At 44.6% G+C, this 27,427-nt stretch overlaps 1 protein-coding gene across 12 annotated transcripts in view; it reads left to right on the top strand.

Annotated features, from left to right (window-relative positions):
- TPK1 (thiamin pyrophosphokinase 1) overlaps positions 1–27,427 on the top strand; it is a 269,979-nt gene that overhangs the window by 204,311 nt on the left and 38,241 nt on the right. For 10 of the 12 annotated variants that reach the window (XR_014540138.1, XR_014540139.1, XR_014540140.1 and 7 more), the window contains one exon: positions 7,998–8,109. Coding sequence is in view for 7 of the 12 variants with exons in the window: in XM_083578286.1 (XP_083434412.1) it covers positions 7,998–8,109 (112 nt within the window). In the remaining 5 variants the exon portion in view is untranslated. Of the gene's footprint in view, positions 1–7,997; positions 8,631–8,762; positions 15,479–27,427 lie in introns of those variants that run through there. The other 2 variants (XR_014540142.1, XM_083578292.1) reach the window with 2 other exon arrangements.

Genomic DNA, 27,427 nt, shown 5'->3' on the forward strand with positions numbered 1-27,427 from the left:
CTGCTGGGCCCTTCTCCAGCATCGCTTTGGAGCCTTGCCTCCGCCTCTAGCTCCGATGGCAGTTCCCTGACATCCACCTCCCCCCCAGGACCCCCTCCACCCCCGGCCCGATTTTCCGATTCAACCTCGTCCCTTTCCTCAGCCGACGATGCGGGGAATCCCCTGAAGGAGCTGTCACCATCCTCTGAGGATTTAAACCCCGCTTCCCACCCGCTCTGATCTCTTCCCGCGGGGTGGGCCTCCCAGTCTGATTCTTCTCCCTCTGACACCTCCCCTCCCTCCTCTTCGGAGGCAGGAAAACCCACAAAGTCCTCTTCGTCGTCTGTGGTTCCAAATTCTTCCTCCCAGAATCTCGCTAGTGGTTTTGGTTTATCCGGGAACAGGCTGTGGAATTCTTCCACCAGATACCCGTCATTGATCGACTCAGCGGGGACCCACGTGTTTTCTGACCTGGGTTCTCCCTCCCAAGCTACCAAGTACTCCACCTGGCGACCTCGCCACCTTGAGTCAAGTATTTCCGTGGCTTGGTTGCAGCGTTCCCTCTCCTCTACCTGGGGGCGGGTGGTGACTCCTCCCTCCCGCCCCGGAAATTCCCGTCCCTCCCTGTACGGTGAAAGTAGGGACCTGTGGAACACCAGATGTATCTTCATGCTGTCAGGCAACTTGAGCTTGAATGCCACGGGGTTCACCTGCTGTGTTACCTCAAAAGGCCCCAGCCGTCTCAGCTGCAACTTTTTGCACCCTCCCTTTAGGGGTAACCCTTGGGTTGACAACCACACCCGGTCTCCCACCCGTATGGCCTCCCCCTCCCGACGGTGCTTATCCGCCTGCCTCTTGTAAACTTCCTTGGCCCGTTCCAAGTTCAACTTGAGTTGCTGGTGCAAGGCCTCCATTTCTTCTGCAAACTGCTCTGCCGCGGGTACACTCCATCCCTCCTCCCCCCTCCCCGGGAAGGTCCTGGGGTGACACCCATAATTGGCCATGAACGGGCTGATTCCCGTGGACACATGTTCAGCGTTATTGTACGCAAATTCAGCCAGCACTAGTTTCTCTACCCAATCGTTCTGTCTCTCGCTGACGTAGCATCGTAGGTACTGCTGGAGTATACTGTTCGCTCTTTCTGCTTGTCCATTGGTTTCCGGATGTCTCGCCATCGAAAAGCCCACCTCGACCTGTAGCAAGCTCATGAGCTTCCTCCAGAACCGGGAAATAAATTGTTTCCCGCGATCCGAGATGACCCTCAAGGGAGTCCCATGCAGCCTGAAGATGTGATCCACAAACAACCTGGCTGTCTCCTCTGCCGTCACGGCATGTGAGCAAGCTATGAAATGGCACATCTTTGTCAGTAGATCGACTACTACCATGACTGCTGTTTTCCCCCTTGACTTGGGCAAATCTGTCGTAAAATCAGTGGACACCACCTCCCAGGGTCTTCCTGGTGTGGGTAAGGGTTCTAGTAACCCTGCGGGGGCAGCCCTCTCCCCCTTTGCCCTCTGGCATCGGTCGCACCCCCGTACATATTCCTGTACGTCTTCCCTCACCTTTGGCCACCAGAACTGCCTGGTGACGAGCAGCATGGTCTTGTGTTGTCCAAAGTGCCCAACTGTTGGGTTGTCGTGGAGTTGTTTGAGTACCTTCCCCCTCAAGGTCTCCCCGGGTGCATACAATGCCCCCTTATAGTACAGTAGCCCTTCTTTTTCCTCAAACCCTCCCTGGTCTTCCCTTCCATCCCGGAGTTCCCTGATCTTCACTTGAGCAAACGCGTCGTCTCTAGTAAGCCCGGTCAGTTCTCGTTTCCCAACCAACGCTCCCCCACACACCCATCGGTCCTCGGGAAACACGTGTCGGACCTCCGGCGGTCCCTCTCCTTCCATGTACTCCGGCTTCCTGGAGAGAGCAACTGCTCTTACGTTTTCCTCTCCCGGCACGTATCGTATCTCGAAGGAAAACTTGGAGAACTCCTGAGCCCATCGAATCTATCTCTGGTTGAGTACTCGCGCGGTCCTCCAGTATTCTAAGTTCTTGTGGTCAGTACAGACCTGGATCTTGTGCCGCGCCCCTATCAACAGATGTCTCCATCGCCGAAAAGCTGCATAGATCGCAAGCAGTTCGTGGTCATTATAGTTTTGCTTCGACTTGTTCAGCTTCCTTGAGAAAAAGGCACACGGCCTCCAGCTCTGCTTGGCCCCTGGCTGCAAAAGGACCGCCCCGATGGCTCGGTCGGACGCGTCCATCTCCAGTTTTATGGGCTTCTCCAGATCAACGTGCAGGAGCTGCTCCTCCGAAGCAAACGCCTTCTTCAGTCTTTCAAAGGAATGCTGGGCACTTTCCGTCCACGTGAACTTCTTTTTGCTACTGAGACAATCTGTGATGGGCGCGGTTAAGTGAGCAAAGTTCTTTATGAACTTCCTGTAGAAGTTGCTGAACCCTAAGAACCTCTGCACATCCTTCCGGGTTTTGGGGGCCTTCCATTCCAGCACTGCCTTCACCTTGCTTGGGTCCATAGCTAGGCCCTTGTCTGACAACTTGTACCCTAGAAACTCGACTTCTCTGGCGTGAAATTGGCATTTTTCCAGCTTGACCCACAACTGGTGCTTCTGCAGTCTCTGTAGTACTTCCCTGACATCTCTGACGTGTTGCTTCTCATTGTCCGAATAGATTAAGAAGTCATCTAAAAAGGCTACGCGATTCTTGTACAGCAGGGGCCCCAACACGTGGTGCATGAAAGCTTGAAAGCAGACGGAGCCCGATTGTAATCCAAATGGCATGACTAAGTACTCAAAAGCCCCTAGGGGGGTGAACATGGTAGTTTTCCATTCGTCCCCCTCCCTTATCCTAATCAAATTGTACGCTCCCCTGAGGTCCAGCTTGGTAAAAATTTTCCCCTGCCTTACCCGTGTTAAAATGTCATCAATCCTGGGCATTGGGAAGGTCACGGGTTCTGACACCAGATTTAACGCCCGGTAATCTACGACTAATCTGGGCTGATTAGTCTCCTTTTTGTCCACAAAGAACACCGGACTGCCCCCCACCGCCTTTGATTCCCTTATGAACCCCCTCTTGTCAATAAATTCCCGCAACTCCTGCATCTCCCGGTCGGACATGGCATACAGCTTACCCACCGGCAGCTGAGCCCCTGGGAGTAAGTTGATTTGGCAGTCAAAGGGCCTATGGGGGGGGGTAGTCTATCTGCCTCCTTCTCGCTGAAGACTTCCTTCAGGTCAGCATATTGTGGTGGCACCTCCCCTTTTAGTTCCACGGCCAGGCCAGCCACCCTGGCCACGGTCATTCTTGGGTTCTCCCCCCCCCAGACAGTGTTCCAAGCAGTAAGCTGACCCAAAGGTGACTGACCGCTGATGCCATGACACTACTGGATCATGCAGTGCCAGCCAGCTCATTCCCAGTATTACTGGAGGTCCTGCCAGTGTGGCCACGTGAAAAGTGATGGTCTCCGTGTGCCTGGAAACCCTCATTCGCATTGGTGGGGTCTGGTGCGTCACTTCCCCCCCCCCCAGAAGTTCCCTGCCATCGATGGTGGTTTTCCAATCCTTCCCCTCCCTCTTGCGACCTTCACTGGAGTTTGAAACCTCGCGCGCGCGCGCCATCAATTTCCATTGGCTCAGCCGCCTGGGAAAGCTGTCTCGGTATTTCAGGAATGCGGTAGTCATGGCAACGTTCCCCTCTCACTTCGTGTTTCTCCTGAGCCCGCGCTTCCTGCCGTACTCCAATCGCAAGCACAGCCTTGGTCAGCTCATCCATCGACTGTGGGCAAGGCGCGCGGGACAACTCGTCTTTCACCGTTGGGGACAACCCCTCCTCAAACAACATTTGTATCGGTTCAGAGTCCAGATTCCAGCCGAGCCGGTGGATCAACATTGCAAAGCGCAACCAGTAGTCTCTAACTGACTGGCTCCCCTGCTTGCACCCCATCAGTTCCCGCCGAGTCACACTTTGCTCCATTTCGCTGGAATACATCGCATTCATTGCCTGGAAGAATTTCTTAAGGACCTTCAAGGCATCATTTTGCGTCACCATTAGGGGCCTGATCCATTTGCGCGCCCCATCCTCCAGATGCCGCACAATGTAAGCTACCCTCTCCCCGTCATCAGCAAAGTCATTATGCTGCAGTTCCAAAGCGTACTCTATTTCCGTTCGGAACGCATTGTAGTCCTGGGGTTTCCCCCAAAACTTGTGTACCAGCCCCGGTACTTTCCTTGTGATGGGGGTGGGTCTGACCTGCGCATCCTGAGCCCATCTTTCGTCCAGCCGCGCCGTCAAGATAGCTACATGCTGTTCCAAGTCTCGATTTCTCTCTACCAGACTCGGCATCGCAGCTGGTTGCTCCGGCTCTCCGGCTGTCCCTGTTCGGCTCATCGTGCTGCCTCTCTGGGGCTCCGCGCAAGCAACGTCAGGGACTGACGGATTGCTGTAATGGTTCTAGGGGTTGCTCGTGCGTAAGTTGTCGCAACTCCGGGCTGGGTTACCTGGGTGAACCCTTTCGGTCCGGACAGCCACCCATCCGTGGCTGTCTCAATCGCTGGCAGAATCCGTCAGTGGGCGTTTCTTGAACTTCTTCCAGCAAAGAAGTTCTTTGACGCCTAGTCTCCTCCTACTCTCCCTGCACGGAAGTCTTCTGCGCAGGGAGGGTGTGGGCAGCGGAGGACCCGTGCTCTCCCCGCTGGTCTCCGGCAAGGAGTCCTGGAGCCCCCTCGCCGATTCCCCCATCTGCCCCGCTGCTCCACTGGTGCTACGCTGATTTCCTTCCCCAGCAGATGGGCTGCCTCTCTCCCTACTGGGACCCTCTCTGGCATCCCTCTGGAGCCTTCCCTCCGCCTCTGGCTCCGATGGCAGTTCCCTGACACCACTCTTTGCACCCTTGCAGTCTAAAATGGATGCCTTTGTAGCTGATATCATTTGAAGGTTTCGCTTGATGGATCCTAGAAACTGTAGAAGGTGTGTTGGGCCTCTGCTTTTGAACACTGTAGTTTATTATGCATAATAGCCCCGGTATCTTTTTCAGCTCTCTGCTGGCATTGCCCTTGCTTGTGTGTGTGTGTGTGTATTTTGTACACAAGAGTTGTTGTTCCCTCTTCAGCAAATTTAGACTTTCTCAGCATAGCAAAAACAGAGAAATTTTCAGAACAGCACCTCAGTGGCTTTTTTGATATGGTGGTTATAAATGATGCTTAGTGTTTATATAACTTTATCTCCCCTACTCCCAGCACTTTATACTAAAGCAACCCAATGTGTATATTATTATTATTATTATTATTATTATTATTATTATTATTATTATTATTATTATTACATTTCTATACTGCCCTTCATCCGAAGATTACAGGGCAGTTTACAATATAAAAACATAAAAATAGATACTGTATGTGTATGTGATCGACATAAGATTGAAACCAGGAACTTCCCGGCTACAATCCAAAACTCACTTGCTAATGAATAAGACCTCCTGAACTTCAACGCACTTTTGAGCAGTCAAATATGAGCTTGTGTGGCACAGCACTATGGTGCACTGGTTTCCATGGTGTGCCGCTGCACCGCAATCCTATGCATGCTTATGTAAAACTAAACTCCAGTTGGCTCAGTGGTGCTTAACTATAAGAACACAGGTAAGCGTGCATAGGATTGCAGCTATAGCCATGTACTTTGCCTTACTGCAGGTGGCAAAATTGTTCTAGGAAGGTAAGATTCACAGGACAAGCATGTGGCAACGCCAAGACCTTTGGCTTAAGTGCACCTGATGTGCCTGCAGCGCTGCCATTCCCATTGCAAGCAGGACAACAATGGGCATAAAAGAGTCAATGGGCGGAAGGTGAGCTGGGTGCTTAGCAGTCGCAGTAAGTGGAAGGAGGAAGATGCAGGAGGTATGGGTATGGGAAGGAGGCATGGACCTGGGTGTGCAGGTGAAATGAGTGCAAGCAAGGCTTCAGAATAGAAAAGAGGCAAATTGAGAAATGGGGTTGATGAAAAGTGAGCTTAATAGTTGAATGGGGTGGGAAATGGAAGCTCTAAGGGGTTAATGTGGTGGGAATAGCTGTGGGCGGCAAGCAGATTGAGCAGCGGTGCAGCTCTTAGTAAGATATAAGGTTATCATTTCAGTTTACGTTGCATCATTGTTCACAATAATTTCTGCTTCAGAGAGATACCTCCGGTTTCCCATAAACTCACAAGCTTACAAACTCTAAGCAAAAACTAACAGAAATAACAAACTCTCATCAGCTTTCCACTCCAAAGGGATTGTCCTAAAATGCACAGTAGAAACTAGTATCCTTCCTATATTTTAAGTCATACAAGGGATTTCTATTGTAGCCATAAATTAAGATTTTTTTAAAAAAAGGCATAAACAGTATTTTCTCAAACCCTGGAGAATTTTAAAATGCTGTTTATATGACCTCATTTGACATCCTTAGAATTGTGCTGATCCTTCAGAGCCGAGTTTATAAATATCTGTAAAGCTACGCTTTTGGTCAAACTTATAAGAAAACATAAGAAATGGCCTCCTGGATCCGACTGAGGCTTCCTCTAGTCCAGCCAGGTGCTTCTGGAAAACTCACAAGCAGAGCTGTACCCAAATCTGCCTACCTCCTTTACAAGGAGGGTAAAAATCTTGATGATTTTTTTCAGCAGTGTTGTGGGTCCTCTTTCTTGCTGCCTTGCCCCACACTGTGGCACAGGGTTCTTTACACGCGATCTTTTTTGCACACTTCCTAGGATGCCCATGTGACCACGCAACATTGCAGTTTAGGTGGTGTTGCAACAAAGAAAGCTTGTGTGTGTGTGAAGAGCTCCCTAACACGGCACATTTGTGCGGGGCATTTTAAGCATGTTGCAGTGAGAAGCAGACTCATCAGTCACTTTTCAACAGTGCATATGTGCATCCCAACACAAAATTCCTTCAAATTTCTCCGCCCCAGCCTCTTGGCAGGCCACTTTGTTTTGCCTCTGCTCTCTCAGATTGCTGAAAATAAAGGGAGTGAAAGGTTCAGCACAGCACTAGCATGCAGGCAAGAGCCCTCCCCATTGTCTCCCCCCCCCCTGCCCTGGGCATGGATATTCATAGCTATTCTACCAGTTAATCTAGAGATTCCAATTACCGGTAGCTATGGTGGCTATTAGCAGGGGAGATTTTTGTCTTTCACATTTCAGCACATCCTGTGCAATGCCAAAATTCGGTGCCCCCCCTCCCAGCCTCTTGCCTTCCATTCTGCTCAGTCCAGCACCCTGTTCGGCGGAGCCAGGCAGGCTGCCCTCAGTCTGCTTCTCCAGCACCATTGACCACAGTATCTTTCTGGAGAGTTGGAAACACTATGCTTCCGTGTTTCAACTCTGACCTCCAGGACCATTTCCAGAAAGTAGTGGGGGTAAGCACTGTTTATTGCCATGGGAATTGTCCTGTGGCATCTCTCAGGGCTCCGTCTTGTCCTCATGCTGTTTAGCATCATCTGAGGACCCCCTGTCACACTTTATGCTGGCCTTTAACAGTTAAAAGTATTTTGTGGGACCTACCTCTTTCGTTTTGTTTAATTGGTAATGTGCTGCTTTTGTTAGGAACTGGTTTCCTTGCTTTTATAATTGTATGCACTGTTTGACTTGTATTCTGATATAGTTGATGCTGCCCCTGAAATCTTACAGTGAAAGGTGGATAAGAAATCAAATAAATAAACCTGGTGGCAGCCATGTCTCCACACCCCATTAAGAGTTTACGTGGAATCAACTGAACATTTCGTGTTGAGCAGGTTCTATTGGGAGGAACCCAGGCATCACTTTGATCCTAGTCATCTCTGTTGAGTTTAAGAGAGTTAAGGGCTTTCTACCAAATGAAGTTGCATGGAATTACAGTGTTAGGCACATGGTGTTCCACATCACAATTTAACGGCAGTGATGTGCCTAATCTGTAGCTTCTTTTGTACATAAAAGTGTGTTGTTTACATAATCATGTGCTTCCTGATAGTGGACACTAAACCAAAGTTCTTTCTGTGTTGCAGGGAAAGCACAAACTACGTGTAAACACAGGACTAGAAGGCAACTGGTGCGGCCTCATTCCCATTGGGAGCTCTTGCGAGTGTGTCACGACAACAGGCTTGAAGTGGAATCTCAGTAAGGAAGGCATTTTGCTACCAGACATATTTTTTCATCCTTTTAGGAGAGTTTTCTAGATTCTCCCGGGGGGCGGGGGGTGGAGTGGTGTTCTGTATCGGAAGAGAATATGTGGCAATGATTTACTTCTAGTTTATCATGTAGGTGCAGAAACCACCCTATCGGCCCATCATTGCATTGTGAGGAAATTGCATTTAGCCTGAAAACAAAAGGTCAATTAATAGTAACTGAAATAGTACCATTCTTCTTCCTGCAAGCAATGTTACTTGTGAAGTACTATGTGTAGCCTTCTTGGTTTTCCAGTCACATAGAACAGGCCTACAACATACAGCTGTGTGCACATTACTGTTAAATTTGTGTGGCGGGGGGTGTCTTATAAGACCTTTGCATTTTTGCTGTTCGTAGGTTGAGGATAGGAAGAAATTTGATCTTTGATGGCATTTCCAGTCATGTGAGGACAGGGGGAGGCAGAATAAGGTTCTGGAGGTCCATTCTTAACCTGAAACTGTTCTTAACCTGAAGCACCACTTTAGCTAATGGGGCCTCCCACCGCCGCTGCACGATTTCTGTTCTCATCCTGAAGCAAAGTTCTTAACCCAAGGTACTATTTCTGGGTTAGCGGAGTCTGTAACCTGAAGCGTCTGTAAACCGAGGTACCACTGTATATAAGCTTGCATCATCACAGAGAGAAATGTGTTTGTCTCCGGAGAATTCTATTTTTTCAGTAAAAGGTTTGTTGAGGTCATGATACAGTACCCTCTCCAATGCGTTACTCTTCAAGGAGAGAAGGTTTCTAAGGCCTAAATCTCATACTTTATAAACCATAAAATTGACAGATAAATAATAGAACAATAGAGATTATTAAAAGCCCCCTCCCCTTTTGCCCTGAACTGCTTGTTGTATGTCATTTGTTTCTCAGTTCTGGAAAAAAGTATATGGCTGGAGGTGCTTTTATCATAGATAGTTCATTGAAAATAAGAAAGGCAAAATAGGAAAAATAAGATGCTATCTTCCCCTCTCATGTCTTCTTTGTCCCCCCCCCCCCCCCCGCAAAACTGCAGGTAATATATTTGTGGTTTACTGCTCCTTATCCAGAAACTCCATATTCAGTATTGCAGATAGCTATCCCAAACAGGCAGTAGATTTCAGTATATTATTTTCAAAAAGATGGGTGAAGGAGGAGGAGGCAAGTTCTGCAAGTTGATACACATTTAGACCAGTCGTGCATGTGAACTGCAACGCTGATTCAGACCTGTAATATGCTGCTTTTGAATGGGGGGTGTTGTGTGGAACTTAGCCAGGTGTTGATGGTGACACACATGCAGTGTACAACAGATCCTGGAATGAAAAGACTAGGCAGTAAATGTGTGGAACTATGATCCACAAGCTTATTGATTTACATGGATGATCTGTAGCATTTTATTTAGTTGAAAGACAGCCACTCCAGGCTCGGTGCAAGTGCCCTTGTTACCAAAATACTAGGAACCACCATTCCTCCCAGTCGCTGCAAACACTGGGTCAGTGCTACACCAGGCCCTCTTCTTCATTTCCAACACACCCGAGAGATTTGCATAACTTTTGGAGTCAGTGAGACTGCCAAGGAGGCATCTCACTCCCAAGTTCCCTCTGGCAAGTAGGCCATGAGAGTTTTTTATGGGTAATCCAGTGCCCACGTCCAGTGCTCAGGGTGCTTACCATTTGTTCACTGCTTCTCTCCATCCTTCAAGACCACACTGAACCTGCTTCTCATGACCTGTTGATGTGGGGGAAAGGATTTTCCCAGATGAAGTCCGTCCTTTGCATAATGGGCATGTGCTGAGTCGGATTTCCAAGTAATATGCAGCAAAACCCCTTTTCTAAACAACATCCATCTGGCCAGTTCACTCTTTTAGGAGATTTGTTTAAATCTTTTTTGTCCAGGATACTGTTGGTGGTGCTAAGAGGCAGCTGATGTTTGACGTCATCTATTTTTCCTCTTTCAATATCTGAATGTTGCATACTAGAATTGCAAATATCATACTGTGTTTTTAATAGAGATAGATAATATAGTTTGTGTATAAAGTTTGTATATATAGAGATCTCATTTGAGAGCTTGCAGACTAGTAATGCAGCAAATACATTTTACAAATAAAAAATGCACTCTGACCCTTTAGAAAGCAATGGAATACCAAATAGAAATAAAGAAAATACAAGTTGATGAGAATATTAATCAAAAGTGAAATCTATGCACTCTCCCTCCAGCAATAATACTAAATGAAACTGGGTGTCTTGATTACATGTCCAACTCTATGGAAATCAATGAATGTTAGTTCAGACTAGACTGCTCTGTCTCTTTTTTTAAAAAGGTGTATTGTGTGTGCCCACAGTGGGTTTCCCAAGCTCGACTTTGCAGGAAGAATCTCTGAGTGCAAAGACACTCTATAGAGGAGAGAACTTCCTTAAACATGTTTTGATTTTGTGACACATTTGTTTTTCTCTTTCTTGGCAAGTATATTTGGTGAGTGCTTTATGTTCTTGAAAACTTGTTTCCTGGAAGATGCTATAAAATGATCTTTCCAACAAATAGGGTTGCCATATTTCAAAATCTGGACACTAAAGCTGGGGGGTGGGTTTGGCAAAATCTCCAAAAATCAACATTTCCAATATGGGCTGCCATACACCCAGGTTTTTGCCGCTTTTCAAAAATTCTACCCAGACACCATTTTTGATGGGTGAATCCCAGCTATGTCCAGAAAATTCCAGACATGTGACAGCCCTACAACACAGAAAACAAACATTGCACACTGAGAAGAGGCATTGTATAGATGAGATATTACTATTCAAATAAGAGCTTGAATTTTGATCAAGAGCTCAATGTGATATGTTTGGGCCTCGGTTACATAATATGCAGATATACTTCAATGTTTCACATTTTCAAGAGACAGAATGTTTCCTGGTAGACACAAGTCCCCATTTCCTTTTTTGATCTTGACATACTTCTGGTTTCAGCACTGTCCTCCAGGTTTCTAAAAAATTAAATTTCTATGTGAATGATAATTACAAAGTACCGGTATCTCTAGGGCAAATTTGGAAGGGCATGAACATCATAGTGAAATGTGCTGTGAAGTCTGCCATTTCACGTTTTAAGCCGGTGAGGTTCATTTTGAATTGTTACATATAACAACGTATGATAGGCAATCGTGTTTTTTGAACATGTCCTTTAAACTGAATAATAAACATTCAGGTGTTTTCTAAGTCCTTGACTGAGTAAACAGAAAATGTCAGGGTAGTGTATCCTTCCCCCCTCTCTGTTCTGCCTATATTGACCTACCCAAACCATTGCTAAAAAATGAATTTGAGTGGAAGCTCAATGGAGATCAGATCCATTATATGGTTAAACACTCTATTCCACATACTTATTTTTAAAAGGAAATAGTTATGATCTGTTTACTATCATGCCCTGCTCTGGTGAAGGACAGAAGATGATTTAGTGATGCGAAATAGCAATGGGAGAAGGGTTCAGATGGTAAACTTTGGTGTGTGGGGATGGAGACCAGTGGTCAGTGAAAAAGCACATTCTTTTCATGTAGAAGTCCTATCACCAACCTACTTGGAATTGTAAGCAGTAACCAGCTTACCATAAGTGAAAGGTTCCCTTAGCAGCTACTTGATCCAACCTGCCCACCATCTGTATTTGATTTTGTTTTGTTTTCAGTTCATTAGTCAGAACGCTTTGTTTCAAATCCCTTATGGCAGCCGTTTGCTGCTCTCTCAGCCGCAGTTGTTCTTTAAGTAAAAGACAGTCACACCTGATGCCCCGGCCATGCTCTCTTTGGGCCCTGGAACTCGGCATTAGAGCAGCTGCTTCAGCTGCAAATATTTTCCTATGTGTCTTTTGGGGACCAATCAGTTACTGCATGGTGAAGCCTATTTGAAACACACTTAAGCAGGGCAGATGTTGCAGTCATGCCAAGGCTGGTGCTGTGCAGAGCAGTTGTAGCATTCAGAAAACCAGATCTTTCTCCTCTCCCCTCTTCAAATGCAAAGTAGGCCTAAGCCTAGAATTCAAGGCATCAGATACAGGGTTGCCTAGTGGTCTCTCAGCTAGCAGTGGGCCAGAACTTACATAGCTTCAGCAGGACTGTTGCTTCATGTGCCTTTGCAACATGCTCTAAGAGAGACAGTGGTATTAAGGATAATAATGTAACCTTATGCTGCGTCGCGTCGTGTGGGATACCTGGGACACCACCCTTTTTGGCCCTTAGGCATTGCCATAGGAGTTTCCACTGAGTAGTTTGGGGTGAAATGGAGGATGCTCTGAGGCAAGCTGACGACTGGGAGAAGAAACAGAGAAACCAAGGAGATTGCAGAAAGGATGGAAGTAAAAAGAAACCATGCAGAGAAGCTTATGGAGGACAGAGCAGCCACTGTCTTCTACAGTCACACAGCAGGCATACTTACACCTGCCTCCCAGGACCATCTGAGTCAGAGCAGGTCTGAGAGACTCTGAATGCCATTGTTTGTTTGTTTGTTTGTTTGTTTGTTTGTTTATAAGTGTGTAAGCAGCCTTGTACCCAGCATTGCTTAGGATTTCCAAGAAACCAAAAAAGCAGTGCAGTTTTGAAAGGTTCAGTCCCCCATCTTGATTCAATATGGCACCCAATTGTATCCAAACATAGACAAAACTTGCTCCTTGATCTCGGGAACAGTTATGCGAAATTTGGTTAAAATAAGTGCAGTTTTCAAAAGTTCAGTTCAACATCTTGATTCCAAATGGCGTACAATTGTATCCAAACTTGCTTCTTGATCTCAGGAACCATCAGTCAAATTTTGGTTATGATAACTTAAGAGGTGTCCAGATGCATAGCAAGCATGCAGACAAGCAACTTTCCAAAATATATAGTAGATTTTTTATTTATAAACCACCAACTCATAAGAGAAACATGTTGGTACAATAAAAGCATTAAAATCTATTTCAAAAAACGAAATCATAAAATACAGAGTAAATGGCCAACACTGAATCAAATGAATTCTCTAGAAATGCTTGGCCAAACAATGGGGATTTTCTAGACAAAATGTTACACCCACTAATGTTGGACTCCATCCTCACTTACTGTCTTGCTCAGAAACCTAATGAGAGTGGTATACCAACCTCAGTTGTTCCTCTTGCTTCTTCCTCTCTTTTTTCATCTCTGTTAAATAAATCCTGACAATCAGTTTGTTCCTATTCTGTTAAGTTTTCCACTGATTCTTTCCCCTAACTTCTTTTAGGAAACTGGGCTATTTTTGAGGCTCATCTTTCCTCCCTCCTTTGCTGACTTGGAGAAAATCTCAGGGGGAAGCGATGCACTCCTTGTATCTGTTCTGAGCATTGCAAGTCACTGTGGTTCATATTCAGAGCCAAGGAATTACAGAAGCTTGGTGACCTCTTCAGTGAAAATGTCACCTGAAATTGGAAAGTATGGAAGCCACTCTGCCAGGAAATTGTTGGATGGTAGAACCATGTGAGTGTTTGAATCTATGCAGCCCAAATTTATCTCATGGGGCTTCCTGAATAAAAAAATTAAATCCTCTATAATTTTATCCTTGCATTTGCTGCTTTCGACACATTACTAAACCTGCTGCAGATGGCCCCTATTTTGAAAAGAAACATAACTATGAAAATATAGTAGGGTTGCCATATTTCAAAAAGTAAAAACCAGGACACCAGAAAGTTGTTGAGCTTTTTATAGGAAGACCCCAAAATTGTTGAGCCTTTTTTAAGGAAACCACTGAAATTGTCAGACAAACCCCAAAGTTTTTTGATTGACTTGCCAAAAATCCAGGACAAAGTGCCACCTTTCGGAAATTCCCACCCCCACCCCAGATGTCAATTCCGCCTTTGAAATCCCGGTAATATCCGGAAAAATCCAGGTGTATGGCAGCCATAAATATAGTAAATGGGACCAGTTTGTCTGCGGTGAAATCTTCTGCCTCTGTTATTCACCTTTCTGAGAAGTTTCTTCCATGAAATATTATGGAAATCAACTCCTTTAGACAACTGCAGAAGCATGGCCGAACAGTGTTCATGAAGCCAGGCCAGTAAAAAATTAGCCAGTGTAGAGATGCTCATTTGTCTTACTCTTGCAAATGCATTGCATTATTTTCATATTGAAAGACCCAAATCAAGCATAATAAATGGATGGTGTCTTGTTATTGAAACCTTTCCAAAAAACAGGTTGTCTAGAGCAATGGCTTGCTACTTCCCATTAATTTCTTCAAAGGCTCTGAGCCATTCCACATCTCCCACTCTCCAGGGTCCACTGCTAGGTGTAAAATTATGAAATGGGCAGGATACATAAACTGTCAGTTTGCATTTCTTGGTGCAGAAAGTATTGATCTGATGTGTAGAGATCTTTCCTATTCTAATTAATTCAAGAGGGTTCTGGAGGCTTCTCTGTGTGAAAGAAACAAGCAGGAGGTTCATGGTGTTTGGGTTATTCCTTCAGAGAAGCTGAGTACAGCTGGTTTAAACTGGTTCTCTTATCTCTTCTGTCAAGGTCATGCTGACTATATAAGTAGGGCCATCTCTCTTTCCTTCTGGTGTGGTGTTCTGTATATAGTGTTAAGGTTAGACAGACTTACTATAAGTTATTGTAAGTTTAAGTTAACTCTGCTGCAACTGGATTTCTTATGGACTGCACCAGTCCTGAATGTATTGGATTTGTGACCATGATGTTCATTTGCCTTCAGTAGCAGTAAAGCTCTGCTGGATGAAATATAATTGCCTCTGGTCTATTTTTTGAGAATCCTGCAACGTGTTTAAGTTTTTACTCTGCTAACAAATGTTGGAGTTCTGCTCTGGATCAATATTGAATAGAATTTCCATGACAAAAACACGCCAACCTGCAAGAAAAAGCCATTTCTAGAGTCACAGCATTGTGAGTAGACATGTAAACATCCTTACTACACTGTGAAATTATTAATCATAATGTTTTATTGAGCCCTCTTTGGATCCATGACAAGAAACAAGATAGGTCAAATATTAAATATGAAATTAAATTGTAGTTTAAAGGTAAAATATTTATTTGGCACTCATATGCAAATTGCTGATATGGTTGTTGTTGCCATATTTATATGTAGAAATAATCTTTGAGAGGCTAACACATTATTACAATTAAACATTTAATACAAAAAATGATAATAAAGCAGAACAATAATAGCCTTTCCTCCCTATGAATTAAACAACCACGATACACATTATTCAGTTCTGTGATAGCATATCAAAAACTTTGGTTTCTCAGCCTCAGCCTAGGTCAATGAAGGAATCATTGGAAAAAACCAGGTGCCACATTCCCTCTAGGAAGTGGTTGATTCCAAACTGACATGATATGAGAAATAGCAGTATTTCACACTGAAATGCTGCTTCCATATTTTTTCCTTGAGTCTCGAAAGCATTAGGAATGGTGAAGCTGTAGCATTTATGATCCAATACAATGCAAGATTATTTACCGATTATGAAAAAATATAATATTATTACTGTAAATTTGATTTCTTACCATTCCTTCACCAGAAGACCCTAAATCAGGTTGCAGTAATTTAAAATTCAATGTTAAAAACAGTTCAAAACAAACACACATATATGTTTCCTGACATTTTACAACAACCCTACTTTCCCTCATTCTGGAGAGCCAGTATGCTGTAGCAGATTACATATCTGACTTGGATTGGGACCACTGTGTTCAAATCCCCATGAAACACACTGCAGGAGGAGGCTGGGAGGAAGAGACAAGGGTGTGTGCTTTGAGGAGTACATCTCTCCAGGTACTCTGGCCTGAAGCACCTTCAATATTGAAAGATAATCCTTACTTTATAGATGTAGGATTCCATATTCAGATATTGATTTATTCCATGCAACGTGGCTAAAATCAAGTTAAAAAAATAAAATGCAGCGCCTACAGTTTACATCTTTATCAGGTTACAAGGGATACACCACAACAGCATTTAGTCATAGCATGTTTTCCTTGTAAACCAGAAGTGTAAAATCTGGCTTTGGGGGGAAACAAGGCTATTCTATCTAAATATGGAAATGCAGGTACATGACAGCTCCTAAATATTGCTTTTCAATACTGAATTTTCTTTTGGCTAGAACAGAGCAAATGACACTATAAATCTTAAGTGAAAGCCATTAATCTTCAGGGGTTTTTTCTACTCGTTTACACTAAGTCTGAGCTGAATATTCCCTTTTAAGAGACCATTCATTCATTAAAAATATTTCTTTTAACAAATATTCATCCACTGTGAAATGGGGCAGGGGGGTATTCTTCGTGGGGGAACTTGGCTGCTCACCGCAGCCCAGAGAACACCCTGCTGCTTTGGGAACAAGGCAAATGAGAGCCCTCGTCTTCTTTCCCAAGATCACCCCCGAGACTGATGCTCTTAATGATGTAGCATTGAAGGGTTCACTGAGAGTGTCGGCAAGCATATAGACAGAGGGGACCCAACAGAACCATTTTTGGCCCAGTGGACCAGATCTTTTCCCTGCCACCCCGTGAGCCAACCTTGAAAGTAGGCAGCACCACCCATGTGCCAGTCATCTGACACATCGAAGTTGGGTGAGGGAAGGCAGTTTGCTCAGCTCTTTGTGCAGCTTCGCAAACCCCTGACAACCAGCTGTGTATGAAAAGTGCTAGGCATGGGATTTGCAAAGCATTCTGTGTGGTGCTTGCCAAACACCTATCAATCACTCATTGGGAATCTGGGCACAAAGTGCTTTGCAAAGTGACTTTTCTTTATTGTGCTGTCACTTCGCTAGTTTTTAATTGAGAACAAGCAATCCACTATTTCAGGGTGGGTTCCTGTAAAAATACGATTAAAAATCATACAGCATCTAGCACAGCACATTACAGTTGCTGCAACAGGGATAAAACCATCAAGTAGGCTGCCAAAACCTTCAGCAATTTTCAAGTGGTCCCTTGTGGTGGTGGGAGTTTGGGAACCACTCTACTATTCTAATTTTTGGTCAGAAGTCACCAATCAAGCCTGCCAAACAAGTCTGGCAAACTTGCTTCACCTTTGGCAGGGGGCTGGTGAAGTGGTTCCCATTTGTCCTGCATTTCCTGACATTTGTCAATGGAACTAGATCAGGGGTGCCCAAACATCTTTTCAAAGAGGGCCAGATTTGATGAGGTGAACAGGCATGAGGGCCGACCAGAGTTGTTGACCTTTTTTATTGAAGTTGTTGAGCTTTGAGCCACAGGGGCCAGATTAAACCAACTGGCAGGCCAGATTTGGCCCCCGAAACAGACTTTGGATGTGCACAAACTAGATAGTCTTTGGGGTCACCACATTTTTGTCACCTACACAGTGGCACAGTTGTGAATGACTGCACAGCCTGACACTGAGAGTTTCGTACAGGGGTGAGGATTTGCTTTTCTCTTGGTTTGGAAAGGCTTTCTTGCTGCAGAGCATGTCCCTTTGGAAGGGGTGGAGAAGTGCATTAGAGGGTAAAAGCAGCCCAGTTCAGCTTAAGAAGTGGACAAAGGCATATGCATGCACACATCCTCTCCGTGAGCAGCAGGCACAGTGCTTTGATGCCCTTCCCTTAAAGGAGGAGGAGGAGGAGGATGGAAAGGTCATCTGAACTCTGGAGGAAGATTTGGGAAGGCATCCAGGAACTAGTGCAGTGGCCTCGATCGGCCTCGGTCTGATCCAGAAGGTCCCCTCTTGCATTATGTGGTATCTCTCCTGATTGGCTTTCCGCTCAAGGGCTCTGTTTGTGAGGCAATTTTCTAATCAGCTGCATGAACATTCATCAAAGGGAAGGCTTCTAATTTTGAAGCAGAACAGCTGGAAATCAGGCACATAAGGAATGTTGATAAAGCTGATATTTGAAAAGAAGCAGAAGTTTGACAGAGGGGAAAAAAATAAGATATTCATTGTACAAAGCAAAGGTACGTTGTCAAAAAATGCCATTCACGCATTATTTATCAAAAGGTTTTTCCACATCTTGATTATGCCATTATTATCACATTGTAGTCCCTAATCAAACGCTGATTTCTGAATGTGAGTGAGTCAGTTGTCCTTTTATGCCATAGTTAACAGCTCTGAAATTTGCTAGCAATTACCTTCAAATTAAAAACTCCTGTTTGCAAAGTATTGCTCTATTTGTAATCATCATTCTATTTCACAGCAATCATAAATTAAATTATCTGGTATTCCAGATAGACACCTCAAATCCTTACCATTCCCCCCCTACATTTTCAGATAAGGTTCCGCGCCCCCCCCCTCACAAATTTAAATCTTAGGAGTGAGTTATGCATGTTTTTGGTATAGTTTCATTGTAATGTAGGGTGGATCTACACATGGGGGGAAGCTATAAATAAGTCAGAAATTAAATCATTGTATCAAAAGAAAAATGCTTTGGAAAATTGCAAATACATTTTTTTTGCTCTCCGGTGCCATTTGGTGTTGCATGTTTATAACACTTTCAAAATGCTGTTTTTCTACTAACGTAGTTCCTTCCTCTAAAAATTATATGGAGGTAATAGATTCAGGACAGACAAAAGGATGTCATTCATTCCTTGGCCAAGAAATGTGATGTTGAGTAAGCTTAGGTGGCTTTTTAAAAAATTAGACAAATTTGTAGAGGATAAGTCTGTCAACAGCTATTAGCCATGATGTTTTTAGTGGTGCCCTTAGCATATATACCTCTCAGTACCACATACTGGACAACAGAGGAAGGTTTTCACCTTCTTGTAAGCAGTTCCGAGAGGGAGTAGCCATGCAGTAATTGCTGCTCTCCAGCCAACAGAAAGGACCTGGCTGTCTCTTGTCTCCCTCTGGTGCAGAGGAGGAAGATCTGCTGCTTTTCCCTTTGAGTAAATTGTTATTTTGTCCATACAGATGCAGCAGTAGCCTTCCACATGTGATTCCCTCCCTGAATAAAGAGTGACACAACCAGGTTCTTATGTTTCTTATCCAGAAGCAACCACCAATCCCTCTGATCAAGCCCTCTTCCTTCTCTCCTTCCCTGTGGATTAAATGATCAGCACTGTAAGATTAGGTCTCTCTGTTACTTTTGTAGAGACCTGACATCCCCAATGCGGACACTATGGGGCCCACCAAGTCCTTCTGCCCTTCCCTTTTTTTAATCTTTATTTTAAAATGAGTGGCTGTTGGGCAAGGTAGGGGGGTCTGCTTATTTTGTTCATGTTTCAGTTAGTTTGGGGTGTATGTTGTTGAAGGAGCAGGGCTGAGCACCAGTTTTTCTTTGCCAGAGTTAAGTGTGAAACAGGACATCAAACAACATCATATGGTGCAAGGCTATACATGCATGGCAGTGTTACTTTAAATTCAATGTTGTTGTTGTTTAGTCGTTTAGTCGTGTCCGACTCTTCGTGACCCCATGGACCAGAGCACGCCAGGCACTTCTGTCTTCCACTGCCTCCCGCAGTTTGGTCAGACTCATGTTTGTAGCTTCGAAGACACTATCCAACCATCTCGTCCTCTGTCGTCCCCTTCTTCTTGTGCCCTCCATCTTTCCCAACATCAGGGTCTTTTCCAGGGAGTCTTCTCTTCTCATGAGGTGGCCAAAGTATTGGAGCCTCAGCTTCACGATCTGTCCTTCCAGTGAGCACTCAGGGCTGATTTCCTTAAGAATGGATAGGTTTGATCTTCTTGCAGTCCATGGGACTCTCAAGAGTCTCCTCCAGCACCATAATTCAAAAGCATCAATTCTTCGACGATCAGCCTTCTTTATGGTCCAGCTCTCACTTCCATACATCACTACTGGGAAAACCATAGCTTTTACTATACGGACCTTTGTTGGCAAGGTGATGTCTCTACTTTTTAAGATGCTGTCTAGGTTGGTCATTGCTTTCCTCCCAAGAAGCAGGCGTCTCTTAATTTCGTGGCTGCTGTCACCATCTGCAGTGATCATGGAGCCCAAGAAAGTAAAATCTCTCACTGCCTCCATTTCTTCTCCTTCTATTTGCCAGGAGGTGATGGGACCAGTGGCCATGATCTTCGTTTTTTTGATGTTGAGCTTCAGACCATATTTTGCGCTCTCCTCTTTTACCCTCAATAAAAGGTTCTTTAATTCCTCCTCACTTTCTGCCATCAAGGTTGTGTCATCTGCATATCTGAGGTTGTTGATATTTCTTCCGGCAATCTTAATTCCGGCTAGGGATTCATCCAGCCCAGCCTTTCGCATGATGAATTCTGCATATAAGTTAAATAACCAGGGAGACAATATACAGCCTTGTCGTACTCCTTTCCCAATTTTGAACCAATCAGTTGTTCCATATCCAGTTCTAACTGTAGCTTCTTGTCCCACATAGAGATTTCTCAGGAGACAGATGAGGTGATCAGGCACTCCCATTTCTTTAAGAACTTGCCATAGTTTGCTGTGGTCGACACAGTCAAAGGCTTTTGCATAGTCAATGAAGCAGAAGTAGATGTCTTTCTGGAACTCTCTGGCTTTCTCCATAATCCAGCGCATGTTTGCAATTTGGTCTCTGGTTCCTCTGCCTCTTCTAAATCCAGCTTGCACTTCTGGGAGTTCTCGGTCCACATACTGCTTGAGCCTTCCTTGTAGAATTTTAAGCATAACCTTGCTAGCGTGTGAAATGAGTGCAATTGTGCGGTAGTTGGAGCATTCTTTAGCACTGCCCTTCTTTGGGATTGGGATGTAGACTGATCTTCTCCAATCCTCTGGCCACTGCTGAGTTTTCCAAACTTGCTGGCATATTGAGTGTAGCTTAAATTCAATACTTAGCCTAATAAGTCCTGCCATAAAGTGTCATGTGTTGTTGGAGGAGTTATGTTGCATCGTATGAGTTAGAAAGCCAAACCATTTCTCTCCAAAGTCGTTGGCCAAACCTTTTCCCCCTTGTCCCATATGTTTTTCTGAAATAGTCAAGGCCCCATGACCACCCCATTCCCTAAGGATTAAATAACTAGACATTGCCCCGCGTACTGGCTTTATGGGATCACAACTTTATTGGTTACGGATGTGAAACTTCTGCCAATGGCATTGGGACAAGTAGCTGCATATAGCACTCCAGCCCATCTGCTGGCAGTGACATTAAGAGCAAAGGGAAACCAGGGAAACCAGAAGGGACGCCCTATGACCCACATCAAATCTGGGCATCCCCTAAGTGGTTCCCATTGGATGAGTATGGCCCTGGCCCTCATCTGGACATTGGACAGGAGACACTCTTCTTGGATCCTTTTAACAGGATACCCTTACCCATGGAGGGGCAGGCAGAGGCTACAACCTCTCCTCCAATCAATATCTAAGTTTTCCCAATGCCTATCCGCCTTTCAAAGGTGTGAAAATTGCTATGAGGTAGGTGAAAGCCAGCTGGCTGGTGCCAATTTGCCAGGTGTAAAAATTCCTGCCCAGCCCTGAAATATGGCGGCATTGCACACCGTCCACGAAAGCCCTAAGCTAAGGGAGGGAGGGTGAGAGAACCAGTGTGGCGAAAAGAGGCTGAGTGGCCAGGCAGGCCTGGAATTTATCCTGGCCCTGGGCACGGGACCCAGCTCTGCCATTGGACAGTTGGTTCTGCGCCCAGGGGAATGCCTTCAAAGTCCTGCCGCCATTGGCCAATTTGGCAGCAGGCAGACAATCTGCCCTGCCCATGGCCCCCCTGCAAAGCCACCCACCAAAGAAGGCAAAGAGACTTGCCAAAGATTTCTCATACCTTCTGGTTAGGGAAAGGCTGCTCCTAGTTTTCTACTGTCGACTCACTTACTGTCTTGCTGCAACTGTACAGAAAATTAGCATGCCCATCACAAGATAAACTTGTCAATTGTTTGGTCTAGTCCAATAAGGTAATTCTTGGGTTCGCTTGGTCTTTCATGTAAAATGGCCATGTAGAAAATAGTTCTGCCTTCCATTTTCTTTATATCCATGGCTATATTATAATCAGACTTCTCAACTTCTCCAAAGAACGGCCAAAAACTGCTTTTGTGTAGTGACTTCCAAGTTTGTGCCAAGCACAATAATCTGTTCATAAAAAGGCCTCTCTCTCTTTCTGTCTCTTGGATGTTGTCATGGATGCTTTAGCTGAGATTCCTGCATTGCAGGGGGTTGGACTAGATGACCCTTGGGGTTCCTTGCAACTCTACCGTTCTATGATTTTATTATTCTTTCTCTTTCATTTTATTTTAGAAAAATTCTGTGTAGCACCACTACATGCCTGGTATTAACAATAGGCAATTAGTGATGAAATCACCAATTACTGGTAGCTTTCCAGTGTTGTTTTCAGAAGCTTAATATTGTGAAATGATCTGTGATTTTGAGTGAGCATTCTTTACATATTGTGTTAGATGCTCTGTTTAGATTAGTTTTCACTGCCTATAAGACTTCTGGGGAAGAAAGCCCCATAGTTTGACATACACTGCCATCTACAGAAAAAGCTGTGCAGGCCGTATAGTATGTCTGCTACTTTTACTACACTACAAGTGACATCTGTGGTCACAGTGTGTGATGAACCTGCACAGTCAGAACATTTATCAGCTGCATCGTCATGGTCAATAAATGCTAAATTAGAATCTATAAAGTGTGTTTGTCAGTGTACCCATGCACACTGTGGAGCTATTTCTATACTGTTGGGAACCAGAATGAAAATCATTAATTGTTTCAGTGCACCCCGAGGCCTGACCTTACAGCTGTAATGATGTGTTTAATTGTAAACGTATCCCCTTTATGGAGGAAGGTCTGGCTATGCTGCCTGCATCGCTTAGGGCCAACATCATTCCTGAGCAGCTGGGAGCATGGTTTCATGGAGGGGTGCTTTCCATCTTGGGCGTGCTGGCAGGGGAGGGAACGGTAGAGGGCACGTCTGGCAGGGAAAGCTGGCTTCAGTCTATAGAGAAGCTTCTTTACTGCAGTGATCTCCCACTTTCCTCAAGGAGCTCAAGGCAGCATCCATGGTCTCTTCCCCCTAATTTTCTTCTGAGTACAATCCTGTGAGGTAGTTATGCTGAGAAATAAATGGCTGATCCAAGGTCACTCAGTGAGCTCCGCGGCTGAGTGAAGGTTTGACCCTGGGGGGCCACAGTACTCAAACTCAGGAGTTCCCCAGATGGACCACCAGCAGTCCCAGAGCTCCATTCAGTTGGTCCACAGTGTCGGGATTTCTGGCAGTGCATCCATCACATCAAATATTCATGTTGATGTTAATTGTATTTTATTGCTTGTTTTATTTTTATATTGTAATTATAAAAAATGCAATATATAAGAAATCAAAGAAGCAATAAAAAGACAATTAAAATAAAAAAGCATCCAGCACAGCACATTACAATTGGTACAACAGGCAGAAAAATAATTAAGTGGCCTGCTAAGACTCAACAATTTTCAAGTGGTCCACGGGGGGGGGGGGGGGGCAGGAGCTTGGGGGCCTCTGCTCTGACTGCTACATCACTAAGCCCACCATCACAGATCCATGCCTTGAAAGGTCTGCGTGACATTCAGTGACATTTTTTGCAGCTCTACAATTTAAAACCCACATCTTCTTTGTTTGGGTAAATTGCATCTGAAGAGCTTCCAAATCCCCCCTTTTCTTTGGTTTTTATTTCCTAATCAGTGGTGTTGGGCAGTTGGGATTAACAATATATACTTTGCAGGAGCTCATTTGCATATTATCCAAATAGGCTGTGTACAGATTGAGCTGCTAGATTACTATAGAACTCTCTCTCAGCTATTCTGAATAACTGTGATAACTTTAAAACATCAGTTATTGTTATGTATAGAAGTTTGGGTATTTTCTCTGTTTTTAAAGCACCAGGATGCCTAAACATCTGGCCCTAGCTCCAAAGTTGGTGGGCAGCAGGGCAGTAGTAGGCAGTTTTCCGGAGACATTGATGCAGGACCCCAAGATTCTCTTGCCCTTCCCACCGCCAAGTTTATTCAGTGGCATGGCTAATACGAAGCTCCTGAATATAGTGCATTTTCCTTTGATATAGACAACTTGTTGGTGAATGAAGCCCATAGGCTTCCGTCTTTGCCAGCTGACTGCCAACATTTGGTCTTTCTGCCCACACTGAGCTGCTGAGAAGATATTGGCAATATTGGTAGTTCCAGTTAAAATGGATTGATGATGATGAGTTGTCTTTTTGTTGCTGAGTCTGCGTTTTTGTGATATTCTTAATCAAAATTAAACCTGAAAGGGGACACAATTAAGTACGAAGTGCAGCAGTGTTTTAGGATAATTACGTTGTGGTAATCACCAGCATTTTCATTTTTTATTAAAGTAGTTTGGAACTACTTAAGCATGGCAGTTCCTGTAGCCTGAGATTAGATAAATGGATGCAAATGGGAATTGTAACTGATGAGTGATGGATGATGGCTCTATATGTTTGATACTGTAGACCCTTGTAAATGATTCCTTCCCCATGGAGGACAGAAACCTGTAGGCAACAAGTGGAATGTGAAGCACAATCCCTTTAACAGCATACAGGGTATGGAATGCAGCCTGGGAATATTCTCAGGGAGAATCATGATTAATTGAAGTCAAGGTGTTCGGTACCACATCACATCAAGATAAATGTTCAACCCCTGAGGAGTTTGGAAATCAGGCGACTTTTGAAAATTCAGGACAGAGAGGTTATTAAACTGCTGAATTTAATAACCTTTATGTACTTAGCGTCTGATAGTCATCTTACCTATATATCTGGAAAATCTGCCTAGTGCAGAGAGAAGGAGAACTTAAGATTCACAGTATATATTCAGGTCATTCCACATCAAATCAATGCAAAAAACAAGGGTTTTGACACACACCATCTCAGATTTTGATGAAACTTGGTGTACACCCTTCCCTTATGGTTGAAAGAAACCCCCTTGAATTTTCCCCCTCTATCTCAAACGGTTTTAATTTTATAGCACTTCGAAGTTTCGTTAAATCTGTGTTGTTTGTCCCTCTTGAGACCCTCGGCACAAGATACCCTTGTGTACATTCCCCCCCCCCCTCCATAACCAATGATCAGATCTCTTTGAAATTTTACACAGAGCTCAATAAAGTGATGAGGATTTCAGAAAGAAAAATACACCAGCACTCAAAAGATTTTATAAATCCCTAAAAAAAATTATAAATGCACTAGTTTTTTTGGTGGAAAAATGTGTGAGCATGATGTAACCAAAAAATTATTGCAAAGACATGCTCTTTCTCGAAAAAGAATTAAATTTATGGTTGAAAAAAAATTGTTTTTTGGACATCGTGGGGGGGAAATGGCTACTAGGTAGCCATTTTGTACAATTTTCCTACAATCCATAGCTGTAATAGAAAAAAAATTAAAGAAACAATGTTGTTCATCTTAAAAATGAAAATAATATTGGTTATTTCAGGGGGGGGGGTTCAAAAGTTCAGACTTGTTTTAATTTTGGAATATTTGAATTTGAAGTTATGAAAATTGGCTATCGGGAATGAAAAGAAAAAAGAATTTACAGTCAATAGAACATTAAATATATTCCCCAAAAAAATAAAAATTGAGTGTTATATACATCAAATTAGGTTTAAATTATTAAAAAATAATTATTCATTTCAGAAATATTAAAAATATTAGACATTTTTAAAGTGAGGAGGCTGCTGTTTTACTCGGGTCCTTCCTATGCTGAGTTCCTATAGGCAGCTGGTTGGCCACTGCAAAGACAGGATGCTGGTACAGGTGGGTTTTCGTAAGTTTCGTGTTCGGATCAAAAAGTATTAAAGAGGTGAGTAACAACTTTGAAACACAATTAAAGTCTTGTTAATAAAGAACAGTAGAATATCTTAAAGCACAAGACCCAAGAGTTTGAAGAGTTTGGATTTGATATCCCGTTTTATCACTCCCCGAAGAAGTCTCAAAGCGGCTCATAATCTCCTTTCCCTTCCTCCCCCACAACAAACCCTCTGTGAGGTGAGTGGGGCTGAGAGACTTCAGAGAAGTGTGACTGGCCCAAGGTCACCCAGCAGCTGCAGGTGGAGGAGCGGAGACCCAAACCCGGTTCACCAGATTACGAGTCCACTGCTCTGAACCACTATACCACGCTGGCTCTCACAACATTCTGCAAATTCTGCAACATTCAAAGATCAGCATTAAACATGGATAGCCCTCCTTAATGTAAGTGCTGGTGTGTGTTAACACAACACAGTGTCAGAGGCATACCAAGGCTCCTTTGCACCCTTGGCAAGGAGATGTATTGGTGCACCTGGAGCTGGGAGAGACCAGAAACTCGGAAAGTGTTTTTTTGTCACCTTTTGTGCTCCGCCAGTGACTTCCTCCGTGGTCACTGAGTGTCAGGGACTGGACTGAAGAGGAGGAGGAGGAGTGGTGGAGGTCGTGTCCCCCCCCCCCCTTTTGTCTGTAGCTTCCAGGGAAGAGAAAGGCAGTCTCAAATTACAGCAGGGCTTGGAGGAAGATGACAGCTCAGAGACGGGAGAACAGCAGAGTTATGCGGTGTTAGGGGAAGGAGGAGGGGAGACAGCAGCCAGCTGACACTTCACTGGACAGCATAACCGACCCCCCTTCTCCCAAAATGCACCGTTTGTTAAGGGTGCAAGAACAAAGGGCACAACGACAGTTGGCCACGGGCGGATGCCGTAGAAGCAGGTGTAGTTGTTAGAAGGGAGGGGGGCCAGCTCAGTGCGAGCATCTCTGTCATGGAGGAATGATTGGATTCCTTTGTCTTTCACTGTGATGATGGAATAAATCATAAGTAAGAACTTCCTTGTTTCCTCCCTGATTCTTGGTGCCATCGGGGGGAGGGAGAGGATTTCTCGAGCCTGACACTGGGGTCTGCTCTGCTCTGCTCCACATCCCCTCCTCTGCCTGTCTGCCTCTGCTCACTGTTTCCCTTCTGCCTCCTTCCTCATCCTGCAACTCTAGCCTGCCCTCTCAGTCTTTCTTCCCTCTGAGCCCTGCTGGGCACTCTCTTTAGAGCCTGGGAGTCTTTCCCGGCTGCCCAGAGCAGTGGAGGAGTGGCCCAAGGAGCGTGTGGACAGGGGGGCAGGCTCCTAGCCACTCTGGGGCAGAGTGGAGGTGCACATTTTTTGTGCCACCCTGGACCTGCACAGTGGACAGAATGTTACACATGGCCCCAAAATGATCCAGGTTTGATCTCTCACTGACCATTTGTGCCACATTAACTGGGACAGTTTAAAAAAAAATTATTCAAATTTTAAATTTACCCTTGTGCATGAGCCAGTAATCTTGGTTTTGCTTGAATTACTCACACACCAGAGCTGACACTTGCAAGACCTGTAAGGAAACTAGCCTGCCACACTAAAATCTATGTGAGTGAAATATTCTGTTCTTTGAACTGCTTAGGAGAAATCCAGCTAAATTACAAAAACCGATGATACACAGAAAAAGA

This window comes from Podarcis filfolensis (genome assembly GCF_964270895.1).
Source record: "Podarcis filfolensis genome assembly, chromosome: 12".
Classification (NCBI taxonomy): Eukaryota; Metazoa; Chordata; class Lepidosauria; order Squamata; family Lacertidae; genus Podarcis; species Podarcis filfolensis.